Source organism: Athene cunicularia, assembly GCF_003259725.1.
Source record: "Athene cunicularia isolate RWA chromosome 15 unlocalized genomic scaffold, athCun1 chr15_part1, whole genome shotgun sequence".
Lineage (NCBI taxonomy): Eukaryota > Metazoa > Chordata > Aves > Strigiformes > Strigidae > Athene > Athene cunicularia.
In genome coordinates, this window is record NW_020799121.1 from 13,390,046 (window position 1) to 13,411,720 (window position 21,675).

General features: G+C 41.9%; 1 protein-coding gene across 2 annotated transcripts in view; it reads left to right on the plus strand.

Moving 5' to 3' along the window:
* The window catches only part of MLXIP (MLX interacting protein), a 43,502-nt gene that overhangs the window by 9,184 nt on the left and 12,643 nt on the right, over positions 1 to 21,675 (plus strand). For both annotated transcript variants that reach the window (XM_026860070.1, XM_026860069.1), the window contains exons 2-9: positions 12,262 to 12,368; positions 12,727 to 12,812; positions 14,120 to 14,209; positions 14,491 to 14,532; positions 15,810 to 15,981; positions 16,930 to 17,019; positions 17,913 to 18,001; positions 18,155 to 18,818. In XM_026860070.1, the coding sequence (XP_026715871.1) occupies positions 12,362 to 12,368; positions 12,727 to 12,812; positions 14,120 to 14,209; positions 14,491 to 14,532; positions 15,810 to 15,981; positions 16,930 to 17,019; positions 17,913 to 18,001; positions 18,155 to 18,818 (1,240 nt within the window). In that variant the 5' untranslated portion in view covers positions 12,262 to 12,361. The remainder of the gene's footprint in view (positions 1 to 12,261; positions 12,369 to 12,726; positions 12,813 to 14,119; positions 14,210 to 14,490; positions 14,533 to 15,809; positions 15,982 to 16,929; positions 17,020 to 17,912; positions 18,002 to 18,154; positions 18,819 to 21,675) is intronic.

Here is a 21,675-nt window from a genome sequence, read left to right on the forward strand (position 1 = left end):
CCCCCCCCCCCCCCCCCATTCCAGTCTGTTTTAACTCTGGAAGGGGTTTTCTCCCTACATTATCTTTCTCTGGGATATTTTTTGATCTTTCTGTAGCCTTAGTAGTAACACAACGGTGCCTTTAGTCTACTTCTGTCTTTTGTGGAGTTCCTGGTTCAGCTTTTATGTAAATGTTGAATAAACTCTTATGTGCTGTTGCAGTCTTGAGTCCTTAATAACTGAATTTGGTAGTAAGTCTGGTGTTTTTCAAGCTGCAGGGAGTTGGTTGCAGACAGCTGGTATGAAAGCTTTGTTTCACAAGGGGAGAGGTGGGGGGAGCATCTCTTTTTAAAACACTTAAGTCGCTTTCAGAATAAGATCCCTGAAGTCTTGCAGTATATTTATAGGCTTGTAATGTCGTGCAGGGAATGTTACACTATCCTCTGTGGCAGAAGTGCCGGTTTCGGGTTTCTCTGCCTGTTGAGCATGGTAAACAGCTCTGGGTTCCTGTCGTGTGTGCTGCTCAGAGAACTGTGCTGATCTGCCACGCTGATATGGTTTGTTTGGGTTTTTCAGAAGCTCTGCCTGTGAAAAAGTCTTTGAACCGTAATTTAGGTGCTTAAAACAAGGTCCCAGGATCATCACATCTTGATCAGTGTGTTAATCAAGGCTAAGGCCTTAACATTCAAAAGGATTCTGACGTGTTCACAGCTCTTTGTGCGAGAGGGTCCTTGCCAACAGCCATTCTTTTAAACGGGAAGGAAGGTGCACTGACAGCCGTGTCAGTTCCTGATCATCTGTATTGGTAAACAGCTCTTTGTAATGAGTACTCTTAGATTCTGAGAAGTTTGAGCAAAAGCCAGTGACAGAAATCAAGTTTTAGGAAGAAGTGAAAAATTTCAACAGGCTGAAACAAGCGAATAGGATCACTTCCTTCTATATTGCAGCTTTTCTAAAAACGACACTTTTCACCATGCACAAAAGAGGGCAAGAAACACTTCAAAACCAAGGAAAACCAAATGTATTGATCTGGTGTGAATTTGTCGATGTGTTTGTCAATACAATGTGTGGATCATCATCATCCTAACAGTGGAGAGCAGTAGGAGAGCTCCTCTACCTCCTCGCAGATTTTGTAAGAAAAGATCACAGTAGAACTAACTGATGGTTATATCTTTGTTATACCACCCACAACGTTGTTAGATAGATGTTTCCATTCCCTCACCACAATTTTATGAACCTTGTTTGAGCAGCAGGGAGGCGAGAGGAAGAGGAGGAAGCGACCGGGAGGAGAAGGGGCACGTTGAGTGTGGTGGCTGTTTTCTAAAAGGGAAGCATGCAGCGGGGAGGGAGCTGGAAAGAAAACTGTTGGTAAAGATGATGCAGCAAAGAAAATGTGGTAACTCTCCCAAGCCCTCGGTGCTGTTGATCACAACTGTCAGTTACTGGCACATCACTGTGGATTACAAAGTCACAAGGTGTGTTAAAGCTGGTGTTTCGTCTGGTCCTTTCAGGCAAAGAATAGAGCAGTGTTCCCAAAATTAAAGTTCTCAAGCTGAGTGTGTTAATAGTTTTGACAGCTTTGTGAATGATGCTGGATCCTCATTTTCTGGTCATGCTGGCCCAGAGTATGACCCTTGCAATCCTAGCACCAGAGGGAAGGGGAACTGGAGAAGGGGGTTGGATTTGAAGTTTTGCATCTCTAGTAGATCGACTTCAATACTTGGCCTGCAGCTTGCAGGCGGAGAACAGCTGTCTAGCATTCTGTGAGTGGGTTTCATGCTCACTGCTTTGAATACAGAGATAGCATGATCAGTTTGTTACAAGGGTGCGTCCTTTAAAACATGAGGCATGAAGCTGCACTGCAGGAGCCATGAAAAAGAATTGACTTTCCACCCTTTATCCAGAAATTACTGTTGGCAACACCGGTAGCACCTTCTGTTTTTAAAATTGCCCAGTAATCCCTACTGTGTACCTGTGCTTTTGGTTGTTTAACTGTTTGATCTGAACTTTCCCATGTCTGAGCCCATGTTTCTTGGGTGAGAAGTTGTTCAGTGTGGTTCAGTCTGTTCCACTAATAAAGCTGAAACAAGATGTATTGCCCATATTTAAATAAATAAAAAAGGAAATAAATAACTTCAAATCATTTTTCAAATATTGTATTACCCTGAGGATTGGAGCAGGGTCTTGAAATTTGGTGAGGGGGTGGCCCATGTTCAAGTGGAGGGCTTTGTCCTGCAAAACTGTTTTTTAAACTTGGAGAAATTACAATTTTCTGAGAAACTGGAGGTAGCAGCGAGTTGAATCAGTGACTCTGGAGGTGGTCAGAGCATTCACTGGGGGTCCGTCTGGCATGGTGAGAGATCAGGAAAGGGAACTGAGTGCAGTTTTGCAAGGAAATGCAGACATGTCATCTTACGTTGGCCAGATCAGAGAAGTGGATAATGAATGTTAATAAGTCTGTGCCTCAGTTTCCCACCTGCAAAATGAGGGTGAAAGCACCATAGAAAAGCTTATGAGGAATTTTTTAAGATTAAGTAATAGTCTATAAATTGGGGTATGAGCACTGAAAAGCAAACGGTGTGAGGGGCCACCAATGAAAGTGCTCAATATTCCAGATTTGCCTCGTACCATCTATTCTGTACATGGAGGCTTAGGATGTGCTTGTGATCCTATAATAAAGGCTTTTCATAACAAGAAATGTGCAAAGATATCTACATATAAATTCAGATGCTTCCTGCCTTTTGTAGTGATTGTGTACACTGCCATAATTTTCCTTTTATGTAGGATTTAATTCAATTTTAAACATGCATTGGCGTTCACTTCCAACTGAGATTTGAACTGCTCTGTATAGAGTACGTGCTAAATTTATACAGTGTAGTTCAAGCCTGTGCTTAAACTACTAGTTCTTGCCTCAAAGGAACATTTTTTTTTTTTTAACCGATTACTTAGAAATTGTGATAATCTTCACTTTGTATGCTTTCCACGTCTACATCTAATCTGCCAGGAAAATAAATGACAGATTGTGTCTCTTAATCTTTTACACCAGAGAAGAAACTTTGGGTTGCAGTGTTTATTTGAACAAAAATCAGAACAATTTCCTCTGGAGTTTATTTTTTTAAATAATAAGCTTGTAATACTGCAAAAATTCTGTAACTCAATTGTAAGAATTTAAATTATTGACAGTGTTGACAGTGATGCTTTCTTCTAAAGGAAGGTTTGAGGAGACCTGATGTTTTTACCGATGCTGGTGTCTGACCAACAGATGTGTTCTTAGGAGACCCCAGAAATAGTTTAGAAAATATAAATATTTTATTGTTTATTTGTAAACAGAAAAAACTTGTTCCACAGAGATAAAAGCAGATTCTATGTTGTCTTGAATTATCTAGCCAAGTGGGAGAAAAATTAAGACTGCTGTCTTCTTTGTCATTGACAAGTTGAGAAACAGCAATGCCAAATAAAACGATAATGCAGGTGCAGGTCAGCTTAGTTCTTGGTGTTACCTTTATACCATTTTCATACTGAACATATAAAAATTTTATATAAATTACTCTGTCATGCTGTGAAATTCACCAAGAGCTGGGGAATGTGTAAATTGAGAGGTGTAAATCTAATCCTTGGTAAAACTTACTCTTGCTAGTAACATTTCGAGTATGGGGCGTGTGGCTGGGATATGATCGGCGGGTGTTCTGTCCTCTCTTTGCCACTGACATACTTTGTGGCCGTGGGCAGCTGCTCTCCAGCTTGGTATTTCAGGTTTGGACAAAGTAACACAGTAGGACTTTGCCTCTGACCCTACATCTCGAAGCATTTTTTGAGTTCTGTATATCAGTGTTGTTTTTCCCAATGGTATCTCTAATAGTTCTTTGGGGAAGGTCTTGATTTTTGACGGTTGAAGTATGTGACGTTTTATAAAAGTTTTCATGTTTATAAACTTAACAAAGTACGTGACTTTTGTGGATGGGCAAACTTAGGTACAGCAGGGATTGAGGAGAGGTTTTGTTCAAGACTGAGCAGCGGTAGATGCGGGTGCATTTCTCAGCCTGAAGTATTAGTGACATATGAAGCTTTTTCTATTTTCTTGCTGTTCCATTTCTGTAGTAAAGTGAGTCAGTGTTGGACAAATGTCTGAAAAGCAGGAACATTTCTAGAAATATCCTCTGATTTCTGACTGGAAATGAGAAACTGTCTAAATATTCTGAGTCTTTAAATAGACACAGGCTGAAGGACACAATAGCCTCCAAGTCTCATTGGTATTTGTACTGTTCTTTATGTTCCCCTTCGCCCTGTGCTGTTCCAGCTCTCTTTTCACCCTTTCATAACTTGAATGAAACCTGCTTCTATTGAAAGCATTTCTCCAGTGGTCCTTCCCAGCTGTGTGCAAGCCTTCCTCTTCATATAGCAAATCCTGGCCACGTTGTTTGGCTGAAACTCCAGTGCGAAACTCCTTTCCTTGATTGACGTAATGGTGATATGAAAAGCTGTCGGTGTAGATGTGCTAATACTCTCAAAACATGGGTTTTTCAGCTCTTGCTTTCCTGTGAGGCGGCTGCAGGACGTTGCCTTGGCAGAGCACAGGTCTGCTGGTATAAGCCATGGTAGCGCTCAGCGTGCCACAACACTTACCGGGCTCATTTGTGAGTTGCCAGCAGAGAGATGGTCTAATCGGAGCAAGAGCCCAGACACCGCGAACCTTCATTTATGCAAATTAAGTTAAACTTCCAAACTTGCTTAAAATAATGTTCGATTTGTAAAATAAATAAGGTTTATAGTGCATTCGTTGGGGCACCAACGTTTGCTTCTCGTGTATGACCGATCTTTTACTTTCCTGTTCCTTTTCAGGAGGTGCACACCTCAGCCCCCCTGGGTGAAATCAGTCTAGATAACATATTCCTTAGCAGATGATGCAATTCCAATTTGCCAGTGGATAATTTTGATTTTTTTGTTGTTTTTTATTTTTCTTACACTTCGTAATATATAATGCTCACGACAGAGGAAAAATATCCTGTCTTCAAGACTGAAGTACTATTTTTAAAAGGAGATGAATCAAACAGTGGGGAGGGTTTGGTTGTTTCAAAATGTTTGATGTAACTTGAGCACAAAGCTGCCTGCTGTTGTTTGTGGAATGTGGACAATACAACATCTCTCTGCAAACCTGGAGTCCGTTACTGCAGGAGGATTTCAGGTAGGGAGGGTGAACTAGGTAACCAAGAAAATGAGCTGCCCTAATGCTTGCTTTTACAACGAGCTCTCTCTGGGATTAGTATCCTAGGGCTGCAGCTGGGATTAATTTTGTAGGTCTGAACAGTGAGATGCTAAAGCGTGGCCTCCTTGCAAGTCCTACACACATTCACTCAGTGTAGAAATGTTTTTGTTTCACTTGCCTGCCTCTTTGCTCTGGCACACAATGCATATAATCTGATTCTTTGAATGAACCTTTGTTTGGGGAAATATTGTTAGTTTTGGCTCTTGGAGAGCTGAGCTGACAGCCCCAACTCCCCAACAAAACAGATTGGAGATTAAAAAACAAACTAAAACCACGCCTTCAAAAAAAAATGCTGGGGAGAAGCCAAAAAGTTCTTTTTCTGGGTTGCTGAAAAAGCTAATCTATTTAGCTACTGTAAAATCAGATTTTATTTTTCCCCTATTGCTTAAATTAAGAGCCTCATTGCCATCACCTGCAATAAAAGGAAAAAGTCTGCATCAAAAGATTGCATGATCGTGTACGGGAAGGACTTGGCGGCAGGGGGAAGGCACAGAGAAAGCGGGTTTTTGAGGCAGGTGTTGGCAAAAAAGTCTTTTAGTGCAGGGACAGTGGGAATCTGATGACTAAACAGGAAAGCACAATACATTTCTGCAGTTCTTTTCTGTAAACTGAATTTACAAAATTCAGATTTGAAAAGAGAATAATTTGTTTACAACTATAGTATGCACGGCCCCTGTGGTCTGTATGAGAAGTGATTCTTGGAGGTCTGCAGGAGCTGCTTTTCAAGGTATCTTTGCTGGTTTGAGAATATATATTTGAGCAGCAAGGTCAGGCCTGTGGAATCTGAGCCAGAGCGCTCAGAGGTTTATGTTTAAATTCCATGTACGATAGATCTAGGCCAGGTGCTATCCAAGTGCAAAAGAAAAAAAAAACAACTTCTTCTGAGCTAGAGAGCCGACTCCTGCCAGAGATATTCCTTGTCCCTACATATCAAAACAAGTGAAAGATGAGAGGGTGGAAATGAATATTTTTACGTGCAGAGTATGGCGGTATTTCAGAAAAAAAAAAAAAAAGCAAGCCTGTGACCCACTTCTAGTGCTATCACTTGCACACTTCACAGCCGTGGGTATATAATTGAGTCTCACTCTTATTTTTAAGGGAGAGATCGTGCATTTCTTTCCTCGTGCTGTTGAAGGTTAAGCTTTTAGAACAGTGTAGCAATATTATCTTTAGGTCAAGAAAGATGTTCTTTGTAATGTTAAAACTAAAGGTGTTCCTAATCAAAAGAACAAGTAATAGCAGCCTTTGAGCAAGGACATCCAGGAGCCATGAGACCTTGAAGAGGATACATTGCCAAACTTGGCAAGCAAACTCAAGGTCTGTGTATCCTTAGCTGAACTACTTTTATAATACTAAAAATCGTGCCTAGAGCTCGAGAAAACCCTTGCTCAGATGAAGACAGCCTTCCCCTGAGCGCGTGTAACGGAAGTCGTATGGTGTGAGCAGTATTATAATTGTATGTGAATCACTAACCAATCATTGTAGAGAGGATGGACTTGGAAAATTGCGAACTCTGCAAGTTTTGTGTATAAATATAGTGCAGAAAGCCCCACTGGTGTGCTTGATTTGTGGGAAACCACTGAACACCTGGGCTTGCACAACCCTAAAATAAATAAGCAATGTTTTCTCCTGAGTGTGTGATTATTGACCTATTGCACTCTGGGTGATGAATCCACTTCTTGGACAACGACACGATATTTTAAGACCTCTTATTTTGTGGAGCGTTTAGTTCACTACAGTCGCAAAGATAGCTTGCTAGCTGAAATTCCTTGCTCAGCATCACTTACATGTCACGGTGTGGAGAGTGAACTTAATTTTTTTCTGAATGGGGAAGGGGATTTTTTAGACTGGTATTTACAGCGAAATCTTCCCTGTGTCTTCTATTAGAAAAGCATTCGAAACATAATGCTGTGATACTGTTTTGACAGTTTCTGAGGTAGATTAAAAAAATGGGGAACTGCAAGCTGAATCAGAAACAGCTTATTAAAGCATTTCAGCTCTATTAAAAAACCTCAAACCCAACTTTCTACTGTACTATACTATATATTTTCCTTTGAATCAACATGTTTTCAAACCACCTATTAATGGGGGTTATGTAAGATGACCAGACCAGCCTTCTGAGATGGTCTTATTTTGGGGTTTGAATTTATCTTAATATTTAATACTCTCCTCCTCTGCCCCTTCGGTGCTCTTTGTAGAAATCAGTGTTTCTTAATTCTAGTTGGTAATGAAAAAAACTCCAGACTACTGCTGGGTTTGCACACAGATATATGTCCATTTCTGTCCAAATCCCAAGTGTGGTTGTGTCACGTGGTTTTATGCTGACCAAAGTTCCTCTTAAATTCCTCTGATGTAAGGGAGGAGAACAGGGGATTCTTCTGTTGTGAGTCATCTTGTATCAGAGCTTGATCATGCTTCTACTGATGTCAGCAGGAGTTTTTCTGTTGCGTTTATTGATTGAATGGTTTTTCAGTGTTATAGAGAGCTACTGGTTTAAATTTGAAGTCATCCTAACAGCTGTGGATGGCATCTCGCGTGCCTTGTACCTGTTAAGGAAAAAGGTCACCCATTTACTTTGTCCCTACTGAGTCAAAAGCATCACTAAAATACCCTGTAAGATCATTCAGTAACTACTTTCCTAGATAATATTTGTTAGCCATACATTTAAAACGCTGTTCATTGCAAATCACCCTTTAACATACAGTCTTAAAAAAAAAAATATGGAGAGGAGAATGAAAGAACCCTCCCTAGGTACTGTTTGCCTGTGTGTGTGCCTGAAATGCTTTATTGTGGCTGTTCTAGAAGAAAATTATGAACTCAGAGGCAAAACTTTGCATAGAAATGAACGTTGCCAAGGTAAAAATCTGTTTTGTACCATGTTAGAATCCATAACTTCTCACTAACTACTTTTCAGTTGATAGAAGAAAAATTAAAAAAATCAAAACGTGTTTAAGGGAATCGGGTCATGCTCTAACAAGGGACATCTGTTTCTTGTACTTTGCTGCAGATCTTGTGAGATTTGGAAGTTTTTAATTGTTTTTAACACAGCTGCTTTCACTGGAATATTAAAAAGGGAGAGAGTTGCGTTACTCTTGACAGATCAGTCCTGTATTATGTCTGCCTGCTTGGATCTCAGTTGCCTGAGGTAGTACCTGAGCTGGGAAAAATTATGTTAAAAAACTTGGGAATGGACTCCAGCCTCTCTTGGCATATCCAGGACTCACAGGTGAAAGCTGCAGCATGTGGAAGTGGCAACCTTGACTGTCTGCAGCTTCTCTTCTAAAAACACTGTGACTCCTCCAAAGCATGTCGGGGCCCCTGTGTCCAATGGGAATTCCAGCTCTGTTGGCTGTTCAGCTGAAGCTTTTTTAGTTGGTTTGCTGTGATCAAATCACTTGAGGACATTTGGTCTCAGGAGGTGGAGATTTGTACATGGGAGACTGAACTGAGCTGTTGGAATGTATTGCACATTATCCACCAGATGCTTTTCAGCCCTTTGATTTGATCTGTGTTTGATAGTGATGAAGATAGGAGAGTCACGTGTTCCTCCAGCATCACTTACATGAGCCGGCGCATCCCGGGTAGCACGGGCTGTGCTTCTGGCAGCAACGACCCCGGCAGAATGCAACCGAGCACCTAGTTCCCTCGGCACTCCTCTCCTTGGGCACCGTTGGTGCAGCACCAGCATCCTCTAGGTCATGCCACTGGCTGGTGTGGATGCAGCAGTCCTGGCTTGTACCGTGCAGTATTTGGTCCAAGCCTCCCTTGGGACACTCTCCTCCTTCCCTCTTTGGAACCAGCACTCTTGCAGAGTTGCAGCAGCCGTTGTAGAAAGAGCGAGGACCGCGTGTGCGCTGCTCTTTGATGCTCGCAGGTACATTGTGACCATCTGGCTGGTTGGCAGGTTGCTCTTCATTTCTTGTAGGAGTCGGCGTGGTCTTAGGAGACAGGGAGCTGGCAGGAGCATCAGCCAGTGGGTCTCTCAGTTTGATTTTTGTTGTTGTTTTGCTGCTTTAAAATCTGAAGATGGGTTTCAGTTAGGCAGCTGCTCTCAGTCACAGTGTTGTTCAAAGTAATTGACTTTCCATTGAGTTTGGAATTTGGAGTAGTGTCTAAATATTGTTGTCAGCTTCATGCTGATTCCTCTTCACTGAGGTTAAAGTTGTTTCGCTTATGACCTCAAGCTGGACTTGTGCTTTGCTCCCATGGGAACTAAAAATAATAATTATTTTAAGAATAGGTTCTTAATCACTTCCTTCTTTTGATGCACTATTTTTGTTTAGCATTTTGTAAGAATGTAATAGAAAATGTTTTAAACTATTTGTGGTTTAATTCCAGTTTTACTTGGATCTTTGAAGATGCAAGAATTAATTACAGTTCCTTTTAGTTATTTTGTAGAAAAGCATTTATTCTTGTTATTCTGAGTGAAGCTTATTAGAGTTTTGTTGCTTTGGTAAACTGTCCAGTCGCACAGAACTATGAAGAGATGAACATTAAGTTGACGGATTTCTTAGTCAAAGGCATGTGCACGTTTTGTCAGTGTTGGTGATGCATCAGCACGTTAATCTTCTGTCTCCAAGCTTAATGTACATGTGAGAAACAGAAGATGTGCTTTAATCTGAGTTTGGAAGGAATGATCAGACAATGTATGCAATGATTTTGAGACAGAGCTGGATGTGCAGTGAACACTGTGAAGGTGATGAGATAGTTTGCAGAGATGGGGAAATATTAAACCGGTGGAGATCCACGGGCTGCCCTGACCCATAGCAGCTGGATAACGGTGACATAAAATGCTTAATCTGAAGATTTTCCATAAACTGAAAGAGTCTTGAAACTTAGAAGTGGCGTTCTGGGAGATGTTTCAGAGTGGCATAGGGGTGTACTAGCACAAAAAAAAAAAAAGCTAGAAAGGCTTTCCTAGACTTCAGTGAGCATCCAAAGTGTGGCTGTACTGAGTGTCTCAGAGCCCAGCCACAGAGAATAACACAAGTACATTAATAATAATTTTTCCTATTCCTTGCTAACAGTTGACATGGTTTACTACTACTTCCAGTCAGTGAAGTCGCTTGCTCCAGCAAGTCTACTTACCTTAGAGGGAGCTGATGTTCTATTTTATGTACCAGATTTTGTTTGTAGTTTTATTTCTTCTCAAGCACCCGAGTCCCAAGGGGCTGCAACTGAGCCTTACAGCATAGCACAGGGGGCTCAGTGTATGCCCGGAACTGGGCATGGACCGTGCTGAGCACAGGACTCACAAGCTGGTCACTTATCTGCTCTCTTGCTGCTCTCAGTTGTCATTTTAATTGTCTTTACACCCACTTCCCTGTGTGTACAAACGCATACAAAAACATAACCCTTGTGGGGTTTTTTCCCCTCCTCTTCTTCTTTAAAAGTAATTTTTTTACTCTTGGGCCTCAGCTCACCTGATGGTGATTTAACCTATTGCTACAGCTGGCCTTAAATTGAGAAAAGTTGAAAGATCGGAGCTGGCTTTTCTTCACCTGTCACTTGGCTGAGGTCTAGTGTTTGTTCATCTGTTCCTGTTGTGGGAATACTGGAGTGGTAACAGCAATTGTGGTGCTAGCAAGGGAGAAAAAAATGATGCGCCAAATACTTGAGGAAAGTGGTAGTTTAATATCCTACTACTGGCACCTCTGGTGTTCTGTCATCTTTTGTGTTGACTGTGAAGACATTTTACTCATTTATAGTATAAAAAGTTTTATTAGAAGTTTTCTTTAAAAAGATCTGCTGTCAGGAGGATTCCCAGACCAAGTAGGAAAGAGGGAACCAGCAGTTCTCCAGCTTCAGGCCTGCCTCTGCATGGCCTTGGGCCAGCCAAGGGAAGTGCCTGGCACTTCTGCAGGATGTATTTCCTATTCTCACTGATTTTAGAGCTTTAAAGGAAGAACAGGGGACTTCAAAAGACCTTAACCTCTTGATATGATGCTTGTAATGCTTCAGGATGAACCTGTTGCCTTTGCATGTGTTGTGGTATCAACTGCAGTTTGTATCGCTGTTCGTGTTGCCGGCCCACTTCAGTTGTAGTGAGGATGCACAAACAGCATAAGCAGACATAAACTAGGAAGACATACGGCTAAAACCAAAAAAATGACAGGGAGAACCTGGGATAGGCACAATACCTGTACTTTAATCTGTGGCTTACAATTTACTACGTTATGAGTATTTCCTACTTCCTCTGCTCCCTCAGTAGTATGGATGAGTGATTCAGAAAGGTGTGTTTTAAGGGCTAGGTAGTTCGTGTTTATACAGTGCTTACTGGAGTCCCTGTTGCTCCTTCCTTTCTCCTTCCATCTCCCTCCCAAGACTGTTCATACATAAGCCATATTTCTCTTTCCAGCCTTCCCCTTCCTTGGGCAAAAGTTACTATTTCTAACCTCTTGGTGATCCTTTGTGCCTGGCTGTGTTTACTGGCATTATAGAATTGATGGGTGATGTTTTTTTCTTGGGCCAAAACTGGCATTTTATTCTTCCTTCCCAGCATAACCAACCTGAAAAATTGAATGGAACTGTAGAAGTGTCACATAGAACTGTAGAAAAGTCAACTTGTGTTGACTTCATTCAGCTCCTCGGCAAAACCCAAGCCAAAACTTTATGTGGCCAAATGTACAAAAACCTCTAGGCCAGGTTTTAGCCTTAATTTGAGCAATCTTTTTCTCAGTTGATGAAAGCTCACAGGTTGGCATTTGAGAAGGTGGGATACTGGAAAGGAGAAAAGTGTGGGTGAAATGAGTTTCAGTTCTGTTGAAGATACTCGTGAAACCAGTTGTGGCAGTTGTTAGCAGCCAGATGAGAACAGGAAGGAGTCTTGAAAATTGGGCTCTTCTCTGGCACCTAGATCAGTAAGCCGTGGACAGTGTATGGCAAAAGTCACTGGCCGGGTGTGGCTGCTTGTACTTTTTTGTTGACACGTTGGAAGTTTTAGGTGGATGATTTGTCTCGAGAGGAGCTGGAAGAGAAAAACTGAAAGCAGAATGATTTGTTGTCTGTTTTGTTTTCAGTGGAAAGCTGGTTTCACCAAAATGGAAAAATTTTAAAGGCTTGAAACTTCAGTGGAGAGATAAAATCCGTCTCAATAACGCCATCTGGAGGGCATGGTATATGCAGTGTAAGTATTGTGCTGGGTTGTGTCACTTGCTATAAAATATCTTCTGAGACATACGTGTAAGAAGCAGGATAATTGAATTTACTGTCTAATAAAAAGCCCAGAAACCTGCTTAAGGCCCAGATGTCTCAGAGGATTCCATGGCAGTGCCACTGGATCAGAGCTTTCTTAGAGATGTCCACACAGGCTGTACTGAGCGTCCAAGCACAGCCTGTGAGATCTCCCCATTTCCTGCTGGTTATCTGGAAGGAACCCTGACTAGATTTGTGGGGTTTTTTTTAACACATCTTGCTGTTGAAGCGACAGAGCTCTCTGCAGAGCCTGCACATGCTGAGCACTTGCATTTTCATTCTTGTTTCAGACCTGGAGAAGCGCAAGAATCCAGTGTGCCACTTTGTGACTCCACTGGACGGCTCTGTTGATGTCGATGAGCATCGTCGGCCAGAGGTACATAAAACCTGAGGAGCAGACTAATGCGCTCTAGAGTTTATAACAAGATTTTCTAGGCCACTAGATGTGAGAGCAGCATAGCAATTCTTTGCTCTGTTGACTTTATTTAGAAGGAACCATTAATATAAAGAAGATTGAACCCATTTTTTATAAGTTAATCACATTCAGATGATCAAGGTGCAACTGGAAGGGTATTTATTATCTATGTAACTTATGTCTATGTTCTGGTTTAGTGAAACATAAGTCATAGAAGTACAATTTGAATAGTTAAGATTTTGACAGCCACTGCTCTTTTCTGGCTGGAGCTTGCTGAAGTCAGTGGGAAATCAGAGTGATGACTGTTTTCAGGATTGAATCTAAGCGACCCTGTGAGAGTTTCTGTATTTTGTATAATTGATGAGGTGTGGTTTCAAGACACAAGCAATTTCTTTTTCTCTGTCAAGGTAACTGCACAAACAGAGCGAATATGAGTTTGCGTACTTTCATTTTTGTGCTCGTGTAAACATAAATGAAAACTAACGTCTGCCCTCTGGCTCCTTGCAGAAAACCAGTGAGGCCCTTGATGTGGCAATATGTGACTCTCTCTATACTGCATAACTCTAGAATAATTTATAACTCAAAGGAATTCCAGATGAGTTTGTGGAACTGTCTCAGGTTTTTGCAAGAACAGTGTTGATGTTTGTGTTAAAAGATGACCCTCGAACACAAGGAAGTTGTGTTAAGGCTCTCATTAGCCTGCTGTCCCCAACTTAAACACTGCTATCTGTGATATGTTAAAGACCCACATTGTTCTGATATTTTTGTTGCTGTTAGTATGTGGCCTGCAGGGTCATGCTTCTCCCTGAACTGGACATCGGATTTTCATTGCTTTGTGTCATTCTTAACAGCCTTTGTGTACATGTGTGCATGTTCATGTAACCTTGTGAAATTCTCTTTGCCTGTTTTCTGCAGAACAGGGTGTTGTATGCTTTATACATTACCTTTTTGTAAATTCTTTTTAAAGGGATTTTTCTTTTTTCTTCCATTTCTTCACTATTGGTTATGGTTGAGCTGACGTGAAAGATGCTGACAGTGCGGTCAGACATCTCTTGTTTGTTTGTTGTGGGAAAGATGAAGTTAGTACTGTCAGATTTGCTCTGTGATAGCTGAACTCTGGGATTGTGGGCTGCTGATACATGAGCTCAAACAGAATTAGCATGCTTTCTTTTGCATTTTTTATGCCTGAATATTTGCTTGGAAATTTATTTGAACATTCAGCCGTTATGTGATTCCGTGTAATTCATGGTATGTGTTTGTGTTTTCAGGCCATTGCAACAGAAGGGAAATACTGGAAACGAAGAATTGAAATAGTCGTCAGGGAATACCACAAGTGGAGAACATACTTCAAGAAAAGGGTGTGTTGGTTTGCACGGTGAAAGTAGCTTACTTGAACTTGATCAGTATGTTGTTGCTTTTTGAGTTTTGATGTCTCTTTTGGTAGCGTGGAAGAATACTTGAAACAGATGATAAGCTAGTACGGGCATGCTCATCTGATTAGTCCCACTTCACTAAAAATTATTGTGCAGGGACTCATTGTGCATGATTGGGTCTTTAAAAGTTTTGCAAAATCCGGTCTTCTACTGGCATATACAGGACATATTCTGACTTTAACATCTGTTTTGTTCTCCTTTTGCAGTTGCAGAAACATAAAGATGAAGATCTTTCAAGTTTGGTCAGGGTAGGTAATACCAGTGATAAGTGGCAGCGTTTATGCTTGTAGAAGCTGCAATACATAACAAAACTGTAACATGCAGTAGCTTGCATTGATTAAAATCTAAAGATAAGCATCTTGCTTAAGCCCTAATTAAGGTTAGACACCTTAATGTTTCTGCACCTTAGAGAGCAATGGAAGATTTGTAGCTTAAATTGGGTGGAGGAGAGGTTGAATGTGAAGTAACTGTGGCAAAAGACATGAGAATCGGTATTGGGTGCCCAGAAAGATCAATCTCTGAGGACTTGACACATTGTTTTGTCTTATTGCTGAGTCGTAACTGGCACTAATGCCTTGCTTGTGGAACTGGATCCGTGAAGATGTGTGTTCTACATGTTGCAGGTCTTCCTGCTGCCCACAACATGAGCAAATAATGAGCCAGCATCCTAAAAAAGGCAAAATGTTTAAAGGAACAATGGCATCACCATTTATTTTGCCCCCTAAAGCCATCAAGCCTACTTTGGGCATATAAACTGATGATCAGAAGCACTGTTCTGATTTTTTTTTTTTGGAGCTAAGTGTAAGTCTGGATCTGTTCCAGTTTCACAAAACTCTCAGCTGTTTTGGCCATGAGCTCCAATGCACCATCATGGTATGTTGGTGTAGTTACAGCTGCATGTTGGCTCAGCCACAAGAACCTGACTGTGTAGTCTTCTAGTCCCCAGCAAATGCAAGACAATGCGATTTAGCTTAGCCTGTAGTGAAGGACAGGTAGGCCAAGTCCCATTATGTTGTATTTTTCTTGGGCTAAAAGTGCCCAGAAGAATATCAGCATAGCTTGTGCAAAATCAGATTACAATTACACTTAAGTATGATTCAGATACACTTCAAGATAGGAGTTGTTTGCTTTGAGTTTTTGTTGTGCACGTTGTTTTTAAATCTTTATTCAAACCAAGGGATTGTTAAACTGTAGGTGCAGAAATATAAGTAAAATCAATGAAACTAGACAGTGTTGATGAAGTTATTTTGCCTTGTATCCTTCTAGTCAACATCTGGGGTTTTTTTAGGCAAAAAACATTCCCAGTATCTTGGTATTCTACTGAAGTTTTCTGTTGTTGCTCAAATCAGTGAGCTGAAGTTGTTTGTGTATTAGAAGTACCACTGATCTGTTTCAGTCTGTTTGCATGGCTCCTAAAGGAGAGTTTCATTCTCTAAAAATGTGAAAAATTAAGGCTGTTTTTCTATATCTGCACCAGATGGCTTCAGCGTTGTCTAGGCAGCCTGACTTTTCTTTCCTTTGGCAGGATGAGGATGTGGTTCTCTGGCAAAAAAGAAGGTATGGCAGAGAAACCCCTGTCCCTATGGAGGAAGGCAGCCTCTTGGATGCAGATATGCTTATGTCTGAGTTCACCGATACGCTGTTCTCCACACTGTCTTCACATCAACTGGTTTCCTGGCCAAATTCCAGGGACATAGGTATTTGTTGGTGTTGCAAGTGGGAACCTCTAGAAGTGTGGTTTGTTGCTTTGCTTCTAGTCTTGCCTAAGAAATTTATCTTACTTTGCTGATACACGTAAAAATACGTCAGGCAGTGTAGCTGTCTTATGCTTTATAGGTTACGGAATCCCAGTTATTCATCCAAATTGAATTTCTGTTCTTAACTTCTTAAGTGCTGCTCCTAGCACTGTCCTTTAATGTTGCTCTGAATAAAACTGTAATGAGCAGTATTTACCTTTATCAGTGGTGAAGGCATTGTTATTTATCTCAAATCATATATTTTTGTGTGTGTATTTTTAAGGGAGTGTCTATGTATTTTTCTTTGGATATATCCCTTAGGACAAGTGCAAGTCACATCTGTAGAAACAATCCCAAGAGCTATACAGTTCTGTCACATGCTCTCTAACTGAAAGCTGTGTCTAATGGGACAGCAGATGTCTGCTGGGCATCATCCTTAGCTTAGACATCCTGTCTGAGCAGCTCCAGAGCAACTGTGGTTTACATGAAGTGTACTTAAGACAAAATAAAATGGATGATGGTTTATTTTAAAATACTGTGCTATGAGCTGTGGTGGTTCAGGTTGTGCTTCCCAGCAGGTTTATGTGTTGTGTAGCAGGAGCAGGACAGGGAGCAGGAGGCATCCAAGCTTGGCAATCTCCAGTTGTTAGTTAGACCCTTCAGGTTTCACCTCTTCCATATTACTAGTTGAAAGTTTAATTCCCCCCAATGGTTTTGATTTCAGAACTGTGCTACAGTTCTGAAGGAAAGCAGATGCTCAGTGCATTTCAGCAGGAGTTTTTCTGTAAATGTCCTGGCCAAGCCTGGCTGTAGAGTGTGTGTTGGAGTTCTGGCCAAATTCTGTATTCCTACTGCTGTTATTGTGCGAGTGGTACGAAGCTAATCTAATCTGTCTCCTGAACTTTGCAGCACACTTAGGAAATGCTGACATGATTCAACCAGGGCTTATTCCTCTCCAGCCAAATTTTGATTTTATGGATACTTTTGAACCTTTTCAGGGTAAGAATCATATATATAGTGTCAATTAATTTATTTAAAATTGCAGTGATCTATGAACTAGTTTTTAAAAGATGGTTAAATGTTGTAGATATCTATTCTCTTTAGAAGGCAGGAGATTTGAGTGAAGAGTGAAGAAGACTATATGTTTTCATTGTTCATTATTTCAAGCAGATGCATATGTGGGTAGACTCCTTTATTACTGTTACCCCAGTTCTTTACTTACCCGGGTTTAGGTAACTTCAGGATTTAAGGATTATTTATTCCAAAGTTTGAACCTGGTTGTTAATTTGCCTTTCAAAAGAATAGCATGTAGACCTTTAGTCACTGAGTAATTAAAGATAGAACATCAGATGTGGACAGAAGAACTCACAGAATCATTGAGGTTTTCATATTTAACACTTCTTAGGGATGAAATTATTTAATACTTTGTCTTGGAACATTTTCTGGTACTCTCAAGAGTTACATATGGCCTTAAACTACTACTGACAGCTTTGATGATTACGGATCTTCATGGAAGTCAAAAGTCACATCTGTTTGCTGGGCCTGCATGCAGTCTGCATCAGATAATCGAATTTTATGGGACTGCATTGGGAATCAGCTCTTGGCTGTCTGCCTGTAGGTGAACCTTAAAATCCCCAAAATCCCCATCTGTGGACTGATTTTTGTATTGTCTTCAGCTTGCATGAAAACTGAAGATGTCTGCCCTGAAGAGGTCAGTTCCTCTGGAAGACAATAATTCATTGCTCAGTCAGCAGCAGTTGTATGAAGCAAAAAATCTCATGGTTTCATTATTTGCTAAATAATATTGATATTCCTGTGAATTTTAGTATCTAGCAATGATGTACCTTGAGTATGAAAAGCAGAAAATTAATAGATGACTTTTCGCATTTCAGATTTATTCACACCCAGTCGTTCCAGTAATTTCCTTTCTGTGTCTGCTGTCAGCTCAGCTACTACAGACAGCAGCAGCCACTCTTCCCAGGTAAGAGAGGTTCTCAGTGTTTAAAACGGCCTCATCTCAGACACGTGAGTGCTGTGAAGACTCTCAGACATGAGCCATGTCCTTCTCAGGAGGAGTTCAGACAGGAGTTTCATGGATCATGTCTGAATCTGTGATATTTTTCTTTTCTGTCAGTCTCCTGTCCTGCCGTCGGGTTCATTGCCCAACACGCTCCCAGCAGGGAACATCAGTGATGAACTGATTGCTTCCTCAGTACCTGCTCCTGTCATTCCTGATGTTGACACTGACCAGTGTTCCAGCATTAGAAGTGAGGGATCTTTCATCCAGCCCACGGACTTCTCTCCCAACTCGCCTCTCAGTGGGCCACAAACTTTTATGCCAGTGTTTCAGACAGCCTTGCCACTGCTTCAGCCTGCAACACAACAGCACCAGTCCTCGTTGCCTGCAGTGCCTCTGAATTCTAGCTTAAGCTCTCCACCAGCTGCATTTGCTGCACCAGAAACCCAGAAGTTTGGCCTCTGTGAATCTACAGTTATCACCCACACGGCTTCTGCTACGTTGACCCACAACGCCCCTGCCACCACCTTCAGCCAGAGCCAGAACCTTGTCCTGGCGACGCAGCAGCCCAGTGCAGGAGTGCCTTGTAACCTGACTTTCCAGACTACTGTCCTGCAGGGCCAGCCCCGGCCCCAGCTGCAGTCCCAACTGACATTTGCACTCCCCATAGCTGTTCCTCTGGCCAGTGCTGGGACAAGGCCCAAACAGTCACAAAAAATAGTGCCTGCTCCGAAGCCTGAAACAGTGTCCTTATTGTTAAAGAATGCCTTCATCACCCCAGGTGAGAAGCACTGGTGGGGTGATGTTTTTCTTTCCTGAGTGGGACTAGCAGGAGGGAGAGACCTTCTTGCTTTTCTTGGTTTACATAATAAGTAAAAATACAGCTTCCTGTGGGTGTCCAAGGAACCCCTGAACCTGCTGGTGTGTGGCTACACTCTTCAATGGGATGCTCTGGACTGCTGCAAGGATTGGAACCGGTTTGGTTGTGGGTGTGAAAATCTGACCTGTGGAAGGGAGTATCTCCTTGTAAAATTTGTCTGGGGCTGTATAGATGCATCGGTGCATAGGATGACTAGAGCTCTGTGCTCCTGCCCCACAGAAACCTGGGGTTTGCTGTTCAGTGCTGTTCTGATTAACTCTGCCCCTCAGAGCATTCAACCACAGTAGAGTAGGAGCTGGCGGGGGGGTAGTGTGGGATGGGGAATGGCAGATCTGTCCCTGTCGTTGCCTCATTTGGTTGCCCTGGACAAGTCACTGTACCTGCCTGTGCCTCTGCTGTACCAGGGTGCTGGTGTACATCCTTTGGTAGTGCTTTGGATGTATCTGACATTTTGTTTTGGCTGTGCCTGAAACTCCGAGACCAGTGTTCACTAGGGAGCAGCTGTTGAAGTGAACCACAGCACCGGTCCAGATGGAAGCATGGGAGTGTGCCTCTCATCCACCATCCCTAGCAGGACCAGGGTGATGAGAATCTGCCCTTCCCCTGGAGAAGAACAGGCAGGGGGAGCTGGAGATCTTTGTCCTGAGCAATCTACAGACTCGAGATGCTGCAAGAGCATGTGGTTTTCAGTTCAGAGCATGAGTGCCTAACTGATATATTGGGATCTCCACATCAGGTCTGATTTGGAGCTACTGGCACTGTGCAAGGCTAAGAATAGCAAACATGAGCAGAGAGAGTTTTACTTATGGTGGTTCTTGTGGGAAAGCTCAAGGCTAGAGCAGGACAGGTAGTACACTTCTCCTTGGGGTTATTGCACACTGTTTTTAGACTTGGGCTGGCTGGGGGCCAAGTGACTTCAGCCACCTGAAATGTGCAACAATAATCCAAGAAAAACCTTGCCTGGAGGACTATTGTTAAACAGGATTTACTAAGGAGTAGGTGTGTCTGCCAGGGCCTGGCATTGTGGTTACCCACCAAGGGAAAAAAAAATAAAATAAAAATCACAGTTCAGAAGTAGAACAGACCCAAGGATCTAATTCTAGCATGTCACTGGGAACAAGTTGGTCCATGATTAATAGCACTAGGGTGTTAATGGCAGTGTTTCTGTCTGTAGTACGTTACAAAGCAAGAGTCCGTGTACCTTCAGCAGTTGAGACATGCATTTCTCACCAAGTAAAGCATTGTAGGCAACTCTGATTTTTCAAAAGCCTTTGTTCCTAGCTTTCTTAGTGCTTCTTGGGTTGTTCCTTACCCCATATATTGCTTTCCCAGTACTTCATCGGACCATCACAACAAATGGCTTTGCTTCTCGTCTAGATTTAAAGTTGCTGTTTTTCATTCCTGGCAGTGCCACGTGTTCAGGGATCACAGTGCTCCTAAACTACTGGAACACCAAGCTCAGAGGTCAAATCCAAAGTTTTATGTAGAGACTGGACCTTAGTTTTGACAACAGAATAAACATCAGTACCTGTAACTAAGGCATTTATGCCTGTCATTTGTGTTCAGGACAAACAAATAACCTCGTGACTATAAACCAAGTTGCGTTATAACCTATGTTAGAAAGGGATGTGTAACATTTATTGCCCTGTGATATAAGGACTCAAAAATCTGCACAGATTATCTCATCACGTGCAAGACTTCACGTGGGAAAGAACTCTGCTATCACCACTTCAGGATAAATGTTCTGATTTTGAGAGGAAGTCCGCAAAAGATGCGTGTGTAGGATAGAAACATGAAAAATCTAGAGGGGCATCTAAATATGTGCTGATTGTTACAGTTACCCAATTGTGGAAGTCAGAAATACCCAGTTTGTGCAGCAGCATTAATGCAGTGGTAAGAGGAGGCTCTTTAGCTCCACAGAGATGTTATAAATCCAGCTGAACGTTACTGAACAGTGGAAGGGTTGTGATTCCAGCTTTATATGTGGGAATGCTCAGACAAAGAATGAACTGCCTGTATGGGAGTGACAGTGCTTTCTGCCAGATATGCCCACGCAGGGGCTGACACAAGGTTTGTGCAGTCCACAGGCCTTTCCAGTAAAGGCTATACAGAAACTTGAGTTGATTCAAAACACAGTTGTTAGTCACAGGTGACACAGTCAGGGAGAGGGTGTTAGATACCCTTCACTGTCTCCCTGTTCTGCTGTGTGTATCCTTCAGTATCCTGATGCTAAACTGCAGAGGGGCAAGTTGGCAGTGGCTGAGCTGTTGTGACACTTTTCATACATCATGACTTTATCAGTATTGTTAACAAATACTGTCGTTTAGCTTAAATAAGTTTTAAATTGAACGAATCAGTCGTTTAGCATTAGAATGCAGGAGTTGCAGCATAATGTGTGATTTGGTATACTGTCTGTTTAGCATTACTTACTTAGCATGAGTAGCTAGATTTGCTGAAACCTTAGGCCACAAGCTGTGAATTTTCATGTAGGTATGCTGAACTTTTACCTAGTTCAGCAAAAGAGGGCCTCCAGAGCCAGCGCAAACCAGAAGATAAGGAGGCTGCAATCATCAGCAGAAGCTGCAACTTGACAAGAACAGTTAACGGCCTGTCTGGAGACAGAGAAGGAATCCAATAAGGTGTTAAAAAGATCCCAGACCAGAAATCGCCACTGGACTGAAAGGCTCACGATGAGCACGTGAGGGGCGGGTGCGTAGATTGGAAGGGTATAATTGCCCAGGGATTTCTTTGTTCAGGG